This window comes from Maniola jurtina, chromosome 11 (assembly GCF_905333055.1).
Source record: "Maniola jurtina chromosome 11, ilManJurt1.1, whole genome shotgun sequence".
In the NCBI taxonomy this organism is placed as follows: Eukaryota; Metazoa; Arthropoda; class Insecta; order Lepidoptera; family Nymphalidae; genus Maniola; species Maniola jurtina.
Window position 1 is genome coordinate 6,999,269 of NC_060039.1, and position 20,805 is coordinate 7,020,073.

Consider the following 20,805-nt stretch of genomic DNA (forward strand, 5'->3'; position numbering starts at 1 on the left):
CCCATTAGATCGTAAAATGAGCAGTTAAATCATTCACGTATGTTTCTTGCGAGCAATTTTTCTGTTTTCAACGGTTTCGTCTTTAGAAATTGCTGGCTTTTTGCTGGAATTTAAAGCAAAAGATAAAAGAAATGCTGTTTGAAAGTTGCTTCTTTATGAGAAAAGTTTTGCGAGAACTGAAAGAGAGCTGATTCAATTATGTAGGTACACGTGACATATCTACTTTGCTGTTCTGAAACCTTTTGGTTATGCAGCCTTTACTAATCAAAGTTTGCAATAGTTAGTAAACCCAGTTAGTAAACCTATGTAAAGGGTTGAATTTTTAATCCAAAATTCGCTTATATAAAGCGACTCTTTTTTATTGTGACATTTCCTCTTCTACTTACAAATACGTTTAGATACACAACACTAAACTAGCGACAACATGTGACTTTGCTCTTGTTTTCACTCCAAAAAATCTGACCTTATTCCTTGTCTACATTATAAAGGGCATTCTGTGCAAAATTTCAGCTTTCTGGGTGCAAGTATTGGCGTAGGAATTTTCTTTTTACCCGATTGCGGCGATGTCCATAGTAGGGTTAGATATGTGTTTGACCTGTGTATGTATGCATGTATGTCCGTTCCTATGTCCACTTACTATTTTCTTGTATGAGTTAATTTTCCTCTTTTACCAGTCAGATTCGTAATTTTTAGGGGACGGTTAAACAAGGTATTTTTAACAGTCGTTCGATTTTAAACCATTCTCCAATTTAAAAATGAAATCAGGCTACTCGGTCAATGCAGCTTAAATTAGAAAACGGCCATCATCTATCCTTCACGAATGAAATGAAATAGACGGAATAAAAAGTGTATGGGGCTGAATTCCTGCTTTCTCCTATTGTAGCGAGTGCTAGAGGATATTCATTCCTAAATCGAAAACTATCGTAAAACTATTACAGTCTATCAGCTTCCCAAACCTATTATCCCATTTCGGTGTGTGGAGTGATTTAAAGCCTATTCCACTTCCACTGGGTATTAATATTGATACTTTTATCGTATGAAATATCCCTTATTTAAATTTACGATTGTCTATAAATTACAATTGGTATTGTAATTGGTTTTATATGAAAGTTTTGTGAAAACGATGAAGTATAAAATTTATTGAATTTATCTAGGGTAAGTAGCCAAGAATGGAGCGTGGAGACCTAGATTTCAGAACATGCGGATTTTTATGTGGTTGTAGATGTGTTTCAGGTAGGTATTGATTTTTGTGGTTCAGCAGCTACTTTGCAAGTTAACAAAGGTAGTTCATAATTCTAGTAGGCAGTAATGTCAAAGTAAAATGGACCTAAAGTATCTTAATTTAAGCACCGGCTTTACATGCCGTGTATGCGTCGCGTAAGCGTAGACGCGCGTACCATTGCGTTGCAATGTATGGAATTGTATGAGACATGGCATAGTACCGCTTGCGTGGCGTGAACGTTCGCGTAGAATTAATGCGTGCAGTTATGGCTACGGGTTCACGCATGTCACGTGTACGTGCTTGGTGTGAATCGGCTTTTAAATTTAAAATTTCAATAGCACGATTTTAGCTTCGCAAGATTTCCGCTTGGAGCGCTAGCTGTAGATTTCTAGACGAACTTGGACTTTAAAATAAAACAAGGCTATGAAGATCTATTTTCGATAGCGGTAAAGTGTTTTGATGGCCAGATTCTGTCACTGTAAAAACGGTAACTGTAAAAATGTCATGTCATGTCTACTAAGCTTACAGTTTAGTTGCGAACACTGTACATGCAGTTCGACAAGCAGAAAACCAAACAGTAAAATCATGATATTTAATTCAAGTTTATAGTGTAAAAATCCTCTCCCGCTTATTTTGATGGAGGACGCGTAGGTATTGAATCAAACTGCACAGTTGCTCTAAAGTTACCTCATTTAGCGGTTGGCTTAACGGAAAGTTGTTGGATACACATTATAAACTAACAATTTTCACCAGACAAAGTTAGAAAAGCTTTCCGATAGACAAATATTGGCTTTTGTACTAATAATGTGGTGATTATTAATGCCGATAAATTATTGAACAAGCTCGCAAATTTTGAAGCGGTTTAGGAACTTCTTGTTTTTGTTTTGTGATTGAACAGAACATATTATACTTAATTTTGTAATTTTCTCTCACTTAACTGTACAAAGTGAGCTTATAAAATGTTATTTATGTCTCTGCTACAGGAAATTGTAACCATTTTATCTGTTTATTGGTTTGTGCGTGTATCTGCTACGCAAAACTTGATTGAAGTCATTTTTTTGCGGTTTAAAAGTATATAAATAAATTATAATCATTACATAATATGTCTGAAGTCTGAAGCACTGGCTTTATTAAAAATCAGTTGCCCTTTATCCTGTGATATTCGGATCTGGGATCAGAATATCAGGATGAAGGGCAAAAGCCCGTTCAGAATACTCAAAGAAAAAGCATCTACCTATTGATTTTAATTCTAAATTTGACTAAATGTGTATACCTACGCATTTATATACTCTTTATAATGTTTAATAACTTTTTCCCGTCGATTTCCCCCATCAATTTTGAATCAAATATTTACGTATACGGAAAGGTTACAATATTATCTTTGATTTAAAACTAGCTTGTTTCATGTCCGCCACTTTTGCCAAAGCGGGTCAAATTATAGGCGTTTACCTTTATTTTATAGTAATTTTATCAGTACCTACTATTTATTGCGACCATAGCGTGAGCCTAATTTCGTTACAGGGGCTCATACCTAAGTCCCTACAGTCGTATAAATCAACAAAACATTAAAGAGGTTGTCATTTATAAATTTACAGAGGCACTATGTACGAGCATACCTTTGAAATAAAAATTATATAGGTACCCACTGGAATTCCCCTTGGGTAAACAGTGTGACCTTGTATACATATACTTCGTATACCTATATCTATACTAATAGATAAAATTGAAGAGTCTGTCTGTAATTTCGAAAAAAACTACCTCATATGGTTATTTGAACTGTACCATAACTGAATCACATGTTTTTAAAGTGTAAATAAACTTTTAAGAGCCGTGACCGTACGACGCAAAGGAAGAATATTATAGAACTTCTTGGCCCAAGAATCTCACGAAACCTTCTTGTATTGTATTATAAAATAAAATATGAGTGCTGCTAACGTTACCGTTTCATGTAAAGACCTTATTCTGTAGCTTCTGAACCAAGCCATTTTCCTTATCCTCGAAAAATATTCACCTTTGAACGAAAATATCTAGTGAATTTCTAAATTATAGTAGTATCTACTGTAAAATATGAGTACTGTGAGTCTTTAGTACATTGTACTGTTATCAGTTATCCGTTATGTTCTGCCGACCTTTGGGCAACAACGACCAATCTCGCAAAAAATTAGACACCTGCATGGAAAATAGTAGTGTTCATATTAAAGTTCGCGACAGGTCGAGACGACAATCGGGGTATGAGGCGGGGGGGGGGGGGCTGCACACCCGCAAGCGCAGGGGCTGTATGGCTGTACTACAAGTTGTTTGATTGGACGACAAATTCGATACGAACGTAGGGAGATCAGGCGCCACCGCGACCGGACCGATGGCTTTACGCGCTCTCGAGGTTCGGCGATGAAAACATCTAACTAAACATCTTCACCTTCCTACTCCGGGCTAGTAGGTAAGTACTGAAAATTCCTTGACAGCTATCCAAACCAAATAAAATATATGTAACAGTATGTAAATAAGTCAATTTGTAACGCAATAAATAGTTTTATGGATTTAATTTCTCTTCGTCTCTCAAATAAATCCGAAGCTTAGTCATTTTTAACCCCCGACCCAAAAAGAGGGGTGTTATAAGTTTGACGTGTGTATCTGTGTATCTGTCTGTGGCATCGTAGCTTCTATGCTCTAATGAACCGATTTTAATTTAGTTTTTTTTTGTTTGAAAGCTGGCTTGATCGAGAGTGTTCTTAGCTAATCCAAGAAAGTCGGTTGAGCCGTTTGAAAGTTATCAGCTCTTTTCTAGTTACTGTAACCTTCACTTGTCGGGGGTGTTATAAATTTTCAATTTACACTTGTAATTTTTATATTGGTGAAAGTCCGTTTTAATGAAGCTCTTGTGGGCTTAGCCAGTGGAATACAGAATCACGAGGCCAATTAGTGAGCTACAGAGAGCCCCGGCTACATTTCCCTTCTTATTTCTCTACTTTCACTCGGGGATGAACAATTGTGTGCAAATTAGCTGTGACAACCCGCGGCGGGGGACCGCATCAGCATACGAGACACAGGGCCAGGGAGAAAGTCCAACATTTTCTTTTTATATATTTTTTTTTAAATCATAATTCAAAATATTTTTATTCTATTAAACTTTTACAAGTACTTTTGAATCGTCAAGAGCATCATAGAGGTTCGGAATACCTTTCCTACCGAGACACTATTTCCTGATTCCAAAAGAAATTGTTTAAACATTGTCTTACAGTTTCTATAAGTTCGTAAAGACCTCTGCAGAAACCAGTCACGGCAATTTAATTTTGGTTTTAGACAAATATTATTAAGTATTGGATTTTATTTTGTGGTAAGATTTTATAAATAAGACTGACAGTCTTTGAATGGGTACCCATTATAATAATATATAATAATACATATAAACTACAGCTTTTATTTGTTCCATAATATTATAATCATCGTTTATTTGCTATTTTTGTTAGCAAACAAAAGCTAAGCGTAAAACATATATAGATATATAGAGAATAAAGAATTCTCCAATGAATAAATATATTTATTCATAGGTATTCATTGGAGATAGGTTGCCGCCGTTTAAAAAAACCATTTGAAAATCAAACATAGTTTTAGAATACCAATCAACATATTAAAAACAATAGCAGCAATTTATGCTTTGTAGTAGGTACTCATAAATCCCGCGTTTTAAATGTCTGTAAGTACACTGAATATTAATCGACCTAACAAATAGCCAGGACCCTGCCTAATGAAGTCCTATTCTACTATTTTCACTGGTTCAATCATAGTTCTCTTATTATCTCTTTTAATAACGTTTTTACTTTGTTGAAGTAACTGCTTGGGTATATTTAAAGAGATTTATTCATAAGGTTTAATTAGGACATCGCTCAAAAGTGCCTTTTTAAATTAATTTGAAATATTCTTAGGCTGACTTTTAAATAACTAATTGAGAATTATATACTGGTTGTAAAACTTAACTATTGCATTACCTTAGGCATTAAATTGAATTTAAAAAGTCGTTAAAACCTAGTTGGAGTTGAAAAGGAAATTAACTGATTTTTAAGAAATTCGGCACAGAATTAATAATTTGCAAGTTTGATACGGTCATAGAGCATTAGGTAACTTTTAATTCCGGATAAAAAAAGATTTTCCAAAGGAAAAAGCTATCCAATAAAGCATCTCGTTCACTAAGCAGTACTTGAATGAAAAACTGAATACTTACGTATACCAAAAGTAAACCCAACGCTAAAACAATCGATGCTAAAACATTACAATAACAGGCAATTACCAATTATAATTTATACGTACAATATTATGTAAAATAGCCCGCCCACATCTGAATATTGAAAGATAATGCTGTTTTTGTTATACTACTGCTCCTAAATAATTATTTTCTTGCCTCGCGGCTTATAGCCCCCGACAATCGGCCCTATAGTATATACGCAGAATAACATAAAGGAGTGTTTTTTTAATAAATAGCTCTATTAGAATAATGTGCAGGAGAAAATAATTTAATAGGTACCTAAATAAGTACTCTTTAACTGAATTGGACCATTATGCCTACTGGGGAATGTGGTACTGGATTATAATATGATACCCCACTCGGTATAGTTATCTTACTTTGAAAATTGAAACATATTTTAATTTTTTTTTAAATGGTGTAAACACAAATTCACAGTTTTCAGATTTATTCCAGTATTTGTGCTATAAGATCTACCTGCCTGCCTTTCATGATTATAGGTCAACGGGAAGTACCCTATAGGTTTCTTGACAGACAGACAGACAGACAGCTTAAGCCTATCACATCAAACCTACCGGCAGACACGATTATCGACTATCGATACTTGTGACGTCATCACTTTGTCAATCCCTATCGTAACCAAACGTTTTTAAATTTTACACAAAATATCCAAAAATTCTTCATTTAGCAATGTAATTTGATGATAAGTCTTAAGGGAAACATATCATCTAAGCTTCCAATAGTTATTTTGCCTAATTTTCAAACAACAAATGACGAAATAATGATTATAAACAATTAGTATAAATAATCAGTAATTACCTGTGAAACGTGTATTTACGCGGATTATAACGTCTTGTAACGTCACATTCGCTCACTGAACAAGACACCATGGTGGCAGGACATAGATTTTACGTTTTAATCGTAAAATTATTTAGTAAATGCAAAAAATCACCTCGACTTGGAACAGGCCGAACTCATAAGGACCGATACTCACGTAAACAATGACTTATCGGCATCTTGTTTCGCTATCTCGCTTTCGCTCGCGGCAGTGTGTCTTATCTAACTACTCTCGCTCCCTCACTTTGTCAGTCTTTGAGCGAAGCGAAAAATCATAGGTCTATGGTCACCCCTAAATATATCGGGAAAAGTTACAGAATCAGCCTACTGAAAAGTAATCGGATGTACGAGTAACAAATACATTTCATTATTTGTTTCTACAGATGGCATATTCTCCGGGGATATCGAACCAGACAACTTTTTGTGTTAGCGTTTAATGAGCTCTGGGACTTTGTGCTTTGCGCAGTCGGAAAGTAAAAATTATTGTTATTATTTCCATTATTAGATATTTCAAGTTCATTAAAAGGTTTTCGGGGATTTTTTTTCTGATCTGATTTGATACAAACTAGTCATATTTTCATCCAATTAACCTTAAACATTTTATTCTTGTACCATGTTGGGTACAAGAAAAAACAGTATGTTAAAACGAAAAAATACCAACAGGGTTTTCTTAAAGCAGGACTTAGAAACGAAAAAGGTTTTGTGAAATCAATTTGTAGACTTTAGTCTATATTTGTGGTTACCAAAATCATCACGAAAAAATAGTACGGACTTTTTCAACTCATCATGATGGGAAATAATATGGCTGGAAGAAGAGAAGACGCTGGTCGCGCCTACCCAAGAGTGGACGAGAATCGTGAATGGTGCCATTAGTGGAGTCAATGAAGCCTTTTCGTCGGAAGTCCTCAGAAAAAGCTCCGATTTTGATGTTTTTCTTTAAATCGGAGCTGTTTCTGAGGACTTCCTAAGATTGGCTGTTTTACGGCTTCATTGACTCCACTACATATAATATTATGTATTTTAATATAGCATAATATTCATATTTGTTTATTTATTTTTATTTTAAGACATACGTAAAAAACGTACTTAAGAGGGTTTTCTCCGTCACTCGTTTCATACAAACGTAGTTCCAATTTCATTTGAATATTAAGCAACCAAAGTCCATGAAATTTTGCAGACATACAGTCTTATTCATAAAAAATTGTAGAAGCTTTATTAGCTTGTTATAAGCAAAGTTCTCAAAAACATGATTCATAAACGTTCAATAGTGCTAAAAGTGTTCAATAACGGCTCCATAACTTATAACAGGCTGAACCCTACTATAAACCCTTATTAAAGAACAAGATGGCCGCCGTCTTGTCTTAACAGCTGATAATTTGTTTGGAAATGAGGTTATTTTGTTTTGGTTGATTCTAGTGTCATTGCATTGTCATTATTATTTGTACGTTATTTATTCTGAATTCGAGAGGCTGTGGTAATTAACTAGAGTTGCAAGTTTTAATTGCCATAAGATGCTAGAGACGGACGTCGTGAAGTAGGTACCTAAAAGTTTCTAACTAATTTCGAAGTTTCTTTTCATGTAATCATTCTTTTACATAGGTATGTGATTTCTTCTAACGTAAGAAATATGGCGGTGATGCAGCTCAGTACCTAACTACATAAACCGAGAAGGATTTGGGTAAAAAAAGGGCTGGCTCATTTTTTGCGCAACGGATCAGCCTGGCTGTCAAGCGTGGAAATGCAGCCAGTATTCTCGGCACCATTCCACACGGGCATGATTTGTATAGTAATTAGATAAGGCTAGCTTTAAGTTTTATTGTAATATTTTCAATTAAAAAAAAAAGGATTTTATTCCATAAATGTCCAGGTACTGTATCTAAATTCTAATACATACTTTTACCTAATACATCTTTTTTTTAAATAGTATAATAAAATCTAACGCTAATTTCTAAATTCCTTCCTGTTTCCATTTTTATAATTAAATAAATCGGAACAAAACTCCGAACGATAATACCTAACTATCCTCCAGAACTCAGACAATTGACCGAAATTCGAAAACAAATGTCACACCTGCGTCACTTTTCTGTGTAGAGCCCAGTTTTTTTGCAATTTTGTCTATGAATTCATCAGAACGACAACATAACAAAGCGAAACTAGCCTATAGCGAGAATTTAGTTGTGAGAGGTTTATTGAACCTTTATGAATAAAGAAAGTTATGAAACGTTTAATAGGCCTAATGAGCATTTTAGCTAATGAACGTTTTAAACCTATATTAAGGGATTTTTATGAATAAGACTGATAGTCTAGAAACTAATATCTATGTACTATCCAACCTCCTTCCTAGAACTTCTCCTTTCAGCAAAGGTTGCCTGGTAGAGATTGCTCCAAGCAATAAGGCCGCCTTTGCACACAATTGTTTTTTTTTTCTGTTTTCTTCTTACTGTGTTGTTATCCTTTACATGTGTTTTTGTGTGCATTAAAGAGTTTCTATCTATCTATCTATCTATGTCTGTGGTTTTCCAGATTTCTGTTAAAATATTCGGTTTCAAAGTTACGCAGTCTTAAAAATTTACATACAAATCTTTGAGCCCCTGTAATTTTAAAACTACGTATTTTTAGAAAAATCTAAAACACCACAGACACAGATATTAGTTTCTAGAATATGTCTGCAAAATTTCATGGACTTTGGTTGCTTAATATTCAAATGAAATTGGAAGTACGATTGTATGAAACGAGTGACGGAGAGAGCCCTGTTAAAAAAATCAAAAGGCGACCTTATTTAAAGTAATCTCTTCGAGGTAATTCATACTACTATATGTACTAGAAACCCACCCATGCGAAGCGAAGAATGACCTAGGAGTAATGTAATATTATAATATAATATAGTATAGCAGAATTTCATTAAATTATGTCCCTTACAGATGACTCAACCCCGAGGGATGCGACCAGACAACTTTTTACGTCACCATTTAATGAGTTCAGGGCCTCAGAGGTTTGCGCGCTCGGAAAGTATAAATTAACGTTGTCACACGTATTTCCTGTACGTATTTCCTTTATTTCACATATCATGTTTATTAAAAGGAATGCTTGGCGCAGCAGTGATAACAATGACTTGGTAAGAGACAAGTGTAAAGTAAAAATTCATAACACCCTCGACAAGTGAAGGTTACAGTAACTAGAAAAGAGCTGATAACTTTTAAACGGCTGAACCGATTTTCTTGAATTATAACTAAGAATACTCTCGATCAAGCCACCTTTCAAACAAAAAAAAAAACTAAATTAAAATCGGTTCATTAGTTTAGGAGCTACGATGCCACAGACAGATACACAGATCCCTCTTTTTGGGTCAGAGGGTTAAAAAATAGAATTCTCAGGAGTTTCTACTGAGAACAGAGATTTCCTAATATGTATTTTCGATATTAATAAAAATTGATTGCATTGAAAGGAGGCAGTCGGTTAAAAAATTTTATGTAGGGGTTCGGTTTCGTTATAAGATAATTTCACCCAATCCACGCTTAATATTATAAATGCAAAAGTGTGTCTGTCTGTCTGCTAGCTTTTCGCGACTCGTCTGTTAAACTTTTACGAAATTCGTTTGGTACAGAGAGAGCTTGCATACCGGGGATGGTCGTAGACTTTTATTTGGGAAAATCAAAAAGTTCTCACGGGATTTTGAACCACCCACGCAGACGAAGTCGTGGACATCTTCTAGTATTTAGGGACTAAGTACATCAACACCTGCAATTGAAATTTCAATAATATGACCACTTTATTTAGTTTGTAAATAGCTAACTTAGTACTACAATATTTTACTTTTGAAACAAGCAATGGAAATGTTAAATTCTCACGGGGCATAATAATTTTAATGTAATCAAGATCAGGTAAAGTCATAATTACAGCAGTAAGATAAATATAATCAAAAGGAGTTTATACGTATTTCTCCAATTGTTATGTTGATATTACATAAGTAAGTAGGTACTTTCCCGAAAGGTTTACACAAATACCACGTTGAAACTTCAACATAATTCAACAATTAACTCCCCTGAAGCGGTTCAACATGAAAGGAGATCGAGACCGATTTAGAAGTTAATCTTAAGCTAATAAAGGTAATCACATTAAATCCAATTGTAAGTCTATTGTTTGATAAGATCTGTAATAATAGATTAATCATTTTCAACCTCGTATACGCTCACAACTTTATCGGCATCGACATACTTATAGTACCTATGTGTTGACATCATATACTTCGAACCTAACCACGGAGATTATAGCATACTTATATATATCTACTACTATCCAACACTATCCAACACTAGCTTCTCCTTTCAGCAAAGGTTGCCTGGTAGAGATTGCTCTAAGCAATAAGGCCGCCTTTGCACACAATTGTTTTTTTCTGTTTTCTTTTTTCTGTGTTGTGTTTCCTTTACATGTGTTTTTATGTGCAATAAATACTTCTGTCTCTCTATCTATCTATAGATATATATATAGAGATTAAGTAGGTATAGCAATCTACTAGCGCAAACGACTTTAATCTACTAGCGCTATCTATCGGCAGGGCTCTCCACCCGTGTTTTGAGAAGTAGTCGGGGATTAGTGCTATTTAATTTTAACTTGTTTTTAGTTTCTCATTCAAACCACTACTTTGGTACAGCGCAGCCTATTGAGTGAATGATAGAGAGAGACTCTTGTGAGTGAATGAGAACTAACCAAGGTATATTTTATCCGCAGGTTATGAATAACTTTTTCGTTTGCCACGCTAGCTTCCACTTGGTATGAATTCTTTCGCATCAAAGCGTATGAAATGACTGAAATAATAGCGGGCGGAAATCCGGCTTAAAACGCTCTGTTGCGTACAATGTTGCTTACACGTGTTTCCTCATTCCTGTTGCGTATGGCTAAGGTGTGAAATAGCCTTCCGGCCTCCGTGTTTCCTGTCACAAACTGACCGTGATACCTTTTGCGATAAAATAAAAGGTACAAAATAGAAGATATTTATTTATTACCTCAAACAATATTGTTTTGACTGAATAAGTAAACAGCTCTTTTATATACTACCGTCCCAAAGTCTTGTCTGAGTCTCCTTTTTTGGTAATTTTATACCATAAACGATTGGTAATTTATAGACAAAACGTCTCCAACCTCTATGCGTGAAATTTTAACAACTGAATTGAGAATAGTTAATGTTGATACTAATAATTTGTTCATCTGCGAAAATTGGGTGGTTTCCCTTAGGTAGGTATGTGTTTTCACAATCGTTTTATTAATTTGCTAACTGATCCACCTAGCTGAATCTCTGAAAATTCTTTCTTAGTTCGAAGTCCTAGTTTCCTAGGCGAAGTTTTAAGTTTTCAAGCTTCAGTTTAAGCTGAGGGTGATATAGTTGATAGTATCTCTTACCTACTTAAGTATCTCTTTCATAATATATGTATTAGTTTCCCTAATTATACCTACTAGCTAGGATTCCAAGAATTAAATAATAAATTTTCATCAAAATGTAGCTCTAATGTAGGTTTTGTACGAATAATTTGTACCTAAAAGGTAGAAAATTCTGCATAAATTGATGCCATGTAACAAGAATTGTGTACAAAAATATTTTTATGTGCGTTATACCTAATTGTTTTAATCAGACGCCCCGGGTTCAATTCCTGACAGGGACAATTTAAGAATAATATTATATCATTCCTAAATTTTCTCCGGTCTGCTCTGACGAGAGGCTTTGGCCGTGGCTTAGTTATCACCAAAACGGAAAAGACGTCACGGGAAGTGATTTAGCGTTCCGGTACGATCAATACCACATACAAACCAAGAGAGGTAAGTACGGCCAGAATACTTAGTAGTACCTTGTACGGTTTAATGAAACTACCCCCTTACAAGTTAGCCCGCTCCCATCTAGACTGTTATGTCACTTATCACCAAGACATAATATTTCGGAGCTAACTTGTCAACTTGAGTGGGTTGATACTTAATAAAATAAAAAATTGGATACGACCACTTTCAAAAACTTAAAAGACCTTAGTCATTTGAAAAATTACCGTACCCTAATTTAATTAGCGCTTGCTAGAGCTAACAAACGAACTTGCGATGTTAAATAAGACCAGTAATTAAAATTCCCAGAGAACGAAGGACTGAAATTATGCATGAAGTGAGCGCAGTGGCCGTTGCCCGTTGGTTTGACGATTAATATTAATGAATCGCGACACGCCGTTCGTCCGAGCCGGTGTCAGGCTTCTATGTTTCTTTTCAATGTAAATCCCGAAGTCCGTCCGTGTACTTACTTGTTGCGCTGTACTGGCGGAATTAGTTTGTATAAATTACAATATATTATCGAGCTGCAGTCTTTGTTGGGAATAGTTTACTACGAGCATCACAATCATCGTTGTCGTAATTAACTTCCACTGCTGGACAAAGATCTCTTGTAGATCGGCCAATAGCATCAGTCTTGCACCACCTGTATTCAGTGCAATGCGACGGCTCTCTGTAACTTGCTTGATGTCAGCGTCCAACTATAAATAGTAATGGGTGTGATTTCCGTGTAAAGTCGTCATTTCAGCTGCTCACCATCTATCGGTTTTCCGAACATCATCATAGTACTAACAACAATATTTACGTAATCCAGAGTAAGAGGTTTTATCCAAATATTCGATGTATTTGACAAATTTAACAATCCATTTTGCAAAACCTGCGAACATTAATGAACATGAGCGTGGGAGTTTTGGGAGCTTATAACAAAGTCGCACTAAGTAGGTACGCGTTTTTTACCTAAGTGTACCGATACTTTCTAATTTCTTAGAAGATTTCAGTGTAATAACTACATTTAATAAAAAAGAAATTCACTCACATATACAGATAGTCAACGAATTCTTGAGCAAACAGTTCTATCAATACATTTGATAATAAAATCCATAGGTACTAATGTGTATAATATTATAAATGCAAAAGTGTGTCTGTCTTTTACCATTTTACAACCCATCCGCTGAATCGAACTACTATTTGATATAGAAATAAATTTTTAATCCAGAAAATCAAAGAGTGTCCCATGGATCTTTTTAAAATATCTAAACAGACGAAGTCGTGGATATCATCGAGTACCTAATGTATCAAAAGAAGCATTTAATGCACCTATGTTAACGCCTATTTCTATCAATATACAGTAGAAACTATTCATTTGACCAAATTACGCTAGTAACCGCATAGCTACGAGGCAATATTAATTTTAGGCTTACCTAGTCATCGATCGTCTTAGACCGTAGTTAGCCATTGCATTAAAATCTTGGCTACCTGCCTATTTGGGTTGCAGGTGGATTAACCTAGATGATACTGCAAATAATCTAGATGCAGATTCAATTACTTTTGTGTATCGTCCATAAGCAGAACGGACTATGCCATAAACTACCAAGTTACTCTAATTATTATAATTAATATTAAATGCACATTACAGATATGTTTTCCGGTAATTTCTCAGGAAAACTCTTACAGTACAATTGGCTAAAGGAACGAAGTTGAATGAAATGAGGTCCTATAACGTTGACATCATTCATCCCCATAAAAGAATAAACCCCAATAAGTCTATTTCATAAAACCATTTAGGTATGGCTAATAGCGCTGTCTATGGATGATATATTTTATAGGATTATATATTTGATAGCAATATAATATTACATTAATAACCGCAGTAGGAAATGAATGATATAGCAAATGGCACAAGGGTGAGCGCGAACCATGGAAAATAATGTCTTCGGGGAAAATTATTACGAAGCGTCGAGGCTGCGTCACTACAAAGGAAAATCGCGAATGTGTGGCCTAAGTACCTTTTTTCCGACTTATTTCACGCGTCTTTTTCTCCGTCGCGTATTAGAAATGCCATTGCGAAAAAGTGCCCCAAAATGTGAACACGGCCTGGCGTTAATGTTGCTAATCGCGACGGAAATCTTGAAAGGCGTATTACTACGCGCAATTTTAGTTGTAGTAAATGACACAATTTCGGGCCGAGTATTTCGACTTGATGGAATGAAATAAACGAGATTTGTATTGCATTTGAAAATCCGTTTGACGTAAGTATGATGATAAAAATTCGTTTATTCGGGGGGATTTTAAAGAAATTGGGTCACTTTCTATTTGAATTAATTTCTCTAGCTCTACCTATTTATGTACCTACTTATTTCATACTGAAGAAGTCTAATCGGCTTTCCTGAAATCTAAAACTAGAAAAGATCGGGAGGTAGGTTGTCGTCATTAAAAAAAATAAATCAGCAGGGACCCCCGTAGTCTATAAGAACAGAAAACCGGGTTGCATATAATTTGCAATGTAATCCCCAGTGAGCGCAGCCTCACAGGGTTTGCTTGGTTTTGCAGCGCGGTTGATGAAGAGTTTCCACTGCGCTGCTTCTGTTAGCCGCGGCCTCAATGACAGCGGTAGGCATAGCGGGAGCGGCGGCGGGAACATCTATTTTGGAGCGCCAACCGGGAACGAGGCTATGATAATACGCATTCATTTATATAGTGCTGGACAATTGTGGCATAGAATACCTAACATCAGATATGATGTACAACCGAGGTCATCATAAATATTTGAAACAGAGTGTACCAAAACACAGAGATGGCGCTGCAATCTTAATCGTAGTTCGTAGCAACCGCTAGATGGCTTGACATTTTTATAAATCCCAAATCCTGATCAGTACCTAGATAATAAAATTTAGGCTCTACCCATTCACACAGATGGCAGTAGTTTCAATGCATATTTTTTATTATTACCTCAATAAATGAAAGTTTCACCTTCCTGTACAGCGAGGTGGACGACAGGGCAGCATTATTGAATGCGGAGTGTATCATCGCTCCGACCTGCCTACGCTCTCGCCTCGCCTGCCGTTGTCGTCGAGGCCGTGGCCTTGAAGATGTGCTTTTGCCTCGGTTAAGGCGCATTCATACTAGGCACATTGCCGTAAACCAATGCCATGTGAGGCTGACGCAGTTAGTTGGGACCCAAGTGGAAATTAACGTCTTTAACTCAGCATTTACAAGATGCTAGGTTTCCGGGTTCGACTCTCGAGTGATTTTGCGCAAAGCCAGGCCAGATTAAGCTTTAGCATAAAGTTAAAATAAGTACAAAATATAAAATATTGAAGCTTTTATTTACAAAATTACCAACATATAATATCACTTTGGGAATTTGCAGTTTTACTTGCATAACACCATGAACATACATATTATAACTAGTATAAAAACAATAGTGGTTACAATTCCTTGATAAATTGTTCGTAGTATATTATGTAAATCTACCTTAAGAGATTATAGATAGATAAATCAATCAATTCACGGAAGTACATTATCGTATATATTAATAAACAATAGTTATTTCTATCTTTGATCTAAAATTATTCACAACAATTAATCAGATCAATTCAAAGTGGCTTAGTAAAATTCTGGCGTAGTTACTATCATGATAGTTCGAAATCGTATAGAAAAATTACAGTATTTATAAAGAAATATCAAGTCAGCAGTTGCTAACTTTGTCAGAATAAAACATTTGTCTGTAGCCTTAGCATGACGCCGCCGAGACAATAAAATTTTTCGTGGTACTTAAGCCGCCAATCTTGAACTCACTTATCAGTTTGTCATTTAACGTACGACAGTGTTTCAAGGTGATTTCAAGTCCCGGTCCCACCTCAGGTCATAATAATGTACATATTTATATTTTACAATAGGTAAAAGTGAAACTCTCATGTCTTGTATTTGGAAGTGTCTGTATGTTCTACTTCACAACTTGAATGTGGAGATACGAGTAATATCGCCCTCTCAGATTAGAACAGCGAACGGGACTCGGTCATGCTAAGGGTACAGTAAAAGCTTGAAACGTTAGCGAATCAATGAACTAATCTAACAAGCGATCCCTCGAAACTTACTATACCTATCAAAAAATTCAAATGAACTTGTGTTGTTCAATAGAAACTAAATAGTCTTGGAAAATATCTAAACTATAAGTTATCTAATATGCTTTATATTAATGTCGAGAAAGTTCTATTTTTTTGAAATACTCTATAATTTGAACATTTTAAAGCTTAAGCTTTCAAATTCAGTGAGTGTCGTTTATTACTTTGATGGTGTGATTGACCATAATATTATATTATGCAGGTTTGAAATTAAAAGAAACCCCATAATTCTAAATCAATTATATCATAGTAATAAATTATTTTTTATTCATGTTCAGTATTATTATTTTCGTATGTACCTAACTTTAAAATAAAATCATAAAAATAAACTTTTCTCTCGCAGTAACGTAAAAAAAATAGTAACACAATATAACTGAATAGCAAACTAACTGAAAAAAATGAATTTATTTGGCATTCTTTAATTACTACAAGCGTAATTTATAATTATTGTCACAGGTGTGAGAAGAAAGAGACAAAATAGAATTATTAAAGACTCAGTTATTTTAAGTTACCAGCTATGTATGACAATAACTTTTATGTCATATTTATTTACAACAATTTTATATATTACAATTTTAACACGAATTAACAATCATTCTGTTCATCACCTAATACTTGAAATAGATATGTTTCCGACTTTATTTAAATGAGAAAAAGGAATAAGAAAAATAAAATCTGAGCATTGCAGATTTCAAAGCTTAAATATACGACTGTTTAAAGTATTGATATTTTAATATTTATATTAATAAAATATAATAATGTATAGCAGTTTAAAGACAGCAGAAAATATACATCTAAATATTTTATACACATACAAGACAATTAGCAGGTATTAAAATTGCGCAAGTTGCATTAAAATCCATTCCTTGTGACTTGATTTAACTAAAAATTGCAATAAATATACTGTTTATATCAGTTTCACAGTAGGTAATGACTAAAAGTAATAAATCCATTGAAAATATTGCCGTTTTTTGGATTTTATTTTAGTCACTCTTACTCCTATTTTACTATTAATAGGTAAACAGGAAACTTTCATTTAAGTAAATTTATATTTACAACTTGCGCAACACACGTAGTTTCAATAAATAATGTACACTAGCCTTTTACATAAATATTATTAAACCTTTGAATATAGACAAGGAAACGATATTGGAAGACAAAAAAATTAATAACAAGTAAAAGTTCCCGCTGTTTCTGAAACAAAGGGAAGATCATTATGCCCCATAATACATTATTTGCACGCGTATAAAATGTCACTTCGTAATATAATATTATCTATTTACAAATCTAACTACTTTCTATAGCGTTGTTCATAGACCCTTGCTGAAATTCAGAATTAGTACCACGAGTTATACAAATACAATTAAAGACAAAAGTATGCATACAATTAAAAAGTCCCTTTGTGCATCAATAATTTAATTACGGAGATTATTTAATGTTATAACTAATTATTCCTTCTTTGATATACAGTTTCTTAACACTTACACACTATATTTATAGGTTCTTAATACAATATTTTACTTAAGGACCTGACTTTTATTTTACAAAAGCTATTTTATGTACGGTAAATAATATACTGAAAGGTACCTTTATTTGGCAATTGGTTCTTCACTAACGGATGCCCGCGGTAGAAGTAGGTAAGTATAACTAATATTACATTTATAATATTTTTAGCATTACGTTCAGAAGGTGCTGTTCTATTGTTTTCGTAATCCAACAAATGTGTTGAAAATAAAAATGATTTGACCTTAGGATCTGTTGCTAAACAATAATCTATAAACATTGTGGGTATAATGAACACTAATGTGTCTCTTTTTCGTATAATAAAATTAGTATTAAGGCTCCTCTACCTACCTACTTATACATGAATTCCACGATCAATAAATAATGTTTTCGTCAAGAACTAACTAATCACGATATGGCTATACGTTATTACAATTTTCCCTTGGTCTAAAAGGTACATGTTAAAGAAGTAGCTTTATGAAATTGAATATTTTAAGTAGGTATATCAAAAAATAAAGTACATAACAAAAAAAACACATTTTAAAATACAGTTGACGTCATCGTTGTGGTAAGCCGTGCAAATAAAACTGTGCCTATCGCGTGTAGTTTCAATTTTAATACTGAATATACTGGAATTCAGGTTCTTTGGTCGTTTTTCTATTAGGGGTTGGATATCGCGTGGGCTTAATATAAGCCCTAGGGAGGTTAGAGGCGAGATATACACTATTAAAATAGATACAAACTACAGACGGAGTTCCTATTCCCCTTTTAGCTTTTATCTGTAAATAACTTTAATTAAACCTGCACAGAGACTGCTTATTCGACAAGATCCAGAGATAGCTTCGTAACTTAATGCAATCTCTAAACCTAGTCAACTTTTCCGTAACTAAGTTATAAAAAAAAATATAGCGAAGAAACCTGTAAACTTTGTGTTTTACTGCGTAAAATGAAATCGTCATACAAATGAAAAATCAAAAACTTCGTGCACAGTGCGTCACTTACGGATTTCTGTGGGAAGCGATTTGTAAGTTTGTCAAAGGACAGTTGTCTTCTGGAGAATGTTTCAATACCTCCCAGGTAAGTTGTTGTATTTCCAAAAGTGCAATTTTTCAATAGTTGTAAAACCTCCAAACGATGTTTTACGCCGCGGCGTCTTATGATAGGTATGTTTTTTTTTTATTCCATTACAAGTTAGCTACGACTACGATCTCATCTGGTTGTAAGTCTTACAGTCTTAGATGGAAGTGGACTAACTTGACATTATACGTTTCATAAGAACTTAGAAATTGTATTTTAAGCCTTTTTTTCATTTTGAACGCGTACAACATATAATAAATAGACGGTTTTAAGTTAAAAACATTAGACACTAACATACCACAACTTACGTGGGAGGTATCGAAATATTACCTAATTACAATAGTGTAGGTACATAGAAATTAGATAGATATAATATCAATACTGACCCATTGTCGCAAATAATGTTTGACTGCGTTTGATTAAAGCATAAATAAAACAAAAGGTACTTCATAAATCAGCTTTAAATCTACACTTTGGCAATTGACATCCTATTTTCCACAAAATGTGTTTACTTTTTACGTTGGTTGCTCATCAGAGCTCTCACCCTCTTCAGGTTCGTGATAGTTATCTCATCGTTGGGCTTCAACTGCAAGGCGCGGCGGTATGACGTTGCTGCTGCTGTATATTTTCCGTTTAGATGCAAAATTGCGCCTAGGTTTGAGTGGTATTCAGCGTCCTGTAATAAGTAATTTCTCTGTAAGAACTGTAAGGGCATAATCTCACTAGGAAACCAATGGCGGCGCAACCAGTCTCGCAACCAACAAAATAAATACAGCTCTGTAGAGGATACCTCACTTGGTGTCCGCTTGGTTGTGCAACCAATTTTGTGGTGGCGGTCGGGATCGCTGCGGGTGCGACCACTAACATTATGCAGAAGGCGCTATCATTGTGCTACGTTTTGCTACGAAAGTGCTACGACATCGTAGATGCCTTTGTAGCTTTACAGTGATTAACATAAAATAAAGTTTTACAGTAATTTTAAAGCTAAATAACTAGAGCGGTGATAGCCTAGTATTTAAGACATGAGCCTAACTCTTGGGGGTTCAGGGTTCGATTCCGGGAACGCACCTCTTACTTTTAATGTGCGCTTTATGCAATTAAATATCACTTACTTAACTGTGACAGAAACATCTTGAAGAAACCTGCATGCGAATAATTTATTCCAGTCTGTATATGTATACATAGTATGAGATTTTACTTCTCACCAACGCTGATAGAATTCGACCGTCAAAACATATTAACTTCAGAGTAAAATGAACCTAAAGGTCCGTGATTTAAAGTCAACAATTCAGTATCACCAATTTTGCAATATTTCCGCTTGGAGCGTTGGCTATGGTTGTATGGATGAACTTGAGCTTTCAAACAAGGGAGTTAAGGTCCTGGTAAGTTGTGAACTTCTTTCTTTCTTTTTTCGGGGCAAGTATCCGTACTTAAACGTTTCAGTTTGTTGTGCGTGCGTTGTCCCTCCCCGCCAGAGACTTCACTCTAGCCATCTAAGCTCGCTCCAGAAGCCGATTAGACCACCCAGGCTGCCGAGGGCTTCCAAGAGTGAGGTTGGGGATGGCGTTCACATTGTACCGCCACGGCCGTGCATTCTAGCAGCACGTGCGTCAGTGTTTGATATACCTCCGTGCAAGCACTGCAGAGAATACTGTGAACTTGAAGATCTAAACTTACATCAGGATTTAATTCTACTGCTCTGGCGTACCAACGCTCTGCGGCACGGCAACGTCGGGCGTCTCTAAGGGCCCGTGCTGCTGACGCGGCACGAACGCTGTCAGTAGGTGACAGACGCGCGGCTTGAACAAGCTGCTCTGCAGACTCCCGTAGTCGCCGCTGTGACCTCAGGAACATACCTAACAAACACAATATCATTATGTCAGTAGGTAGACCTGTGGTAGCCTATAATGGTTAGAACGCCCGTCTCCTAATCGGAAGTCGGGGGTTCGATCCCGGGCACGCACCTCTATATAACTTTTCAGTTACTTTAACAAATATATAGC

The 20,805-nt window shown here is 35.2% G+C and overlaps 1 protein-coding gene across 2 annotated transcripts in view; it reads right to left on the reverse strand.

The window, feature by feature from the left end:
• Nucleotides 1–15,405: 15,405 nt before the first annotated feature.
• The window catches only part of LOC123869363 (protein O-mannosyl-transferase TMTC2-like), a 127,566-nt gene continuing 122,166 nt past the window's right edge, over nt 15,406–20,805 (reverse strand). For both annotated transcript variants that reach the window (XM_045912247.1, XM_045912246.1), the window contains exons 10-11: nt 20,480–20,658; nt 15,406–19,478 (exon numbers count right to left, since the gene is read on the reverse strand). In XM_045912247.1, the coding sequence (XP_045768203.1) occupies nt 19,311–19,478; nt 20,480–20,658 (347 nt within the window). In that variant the 3' untranslated portion in view covers nt 15,406–19,310. The remainder of the gene's footprint in view (nt 19,479–20,479; nt 20,659–20,805) is intronic.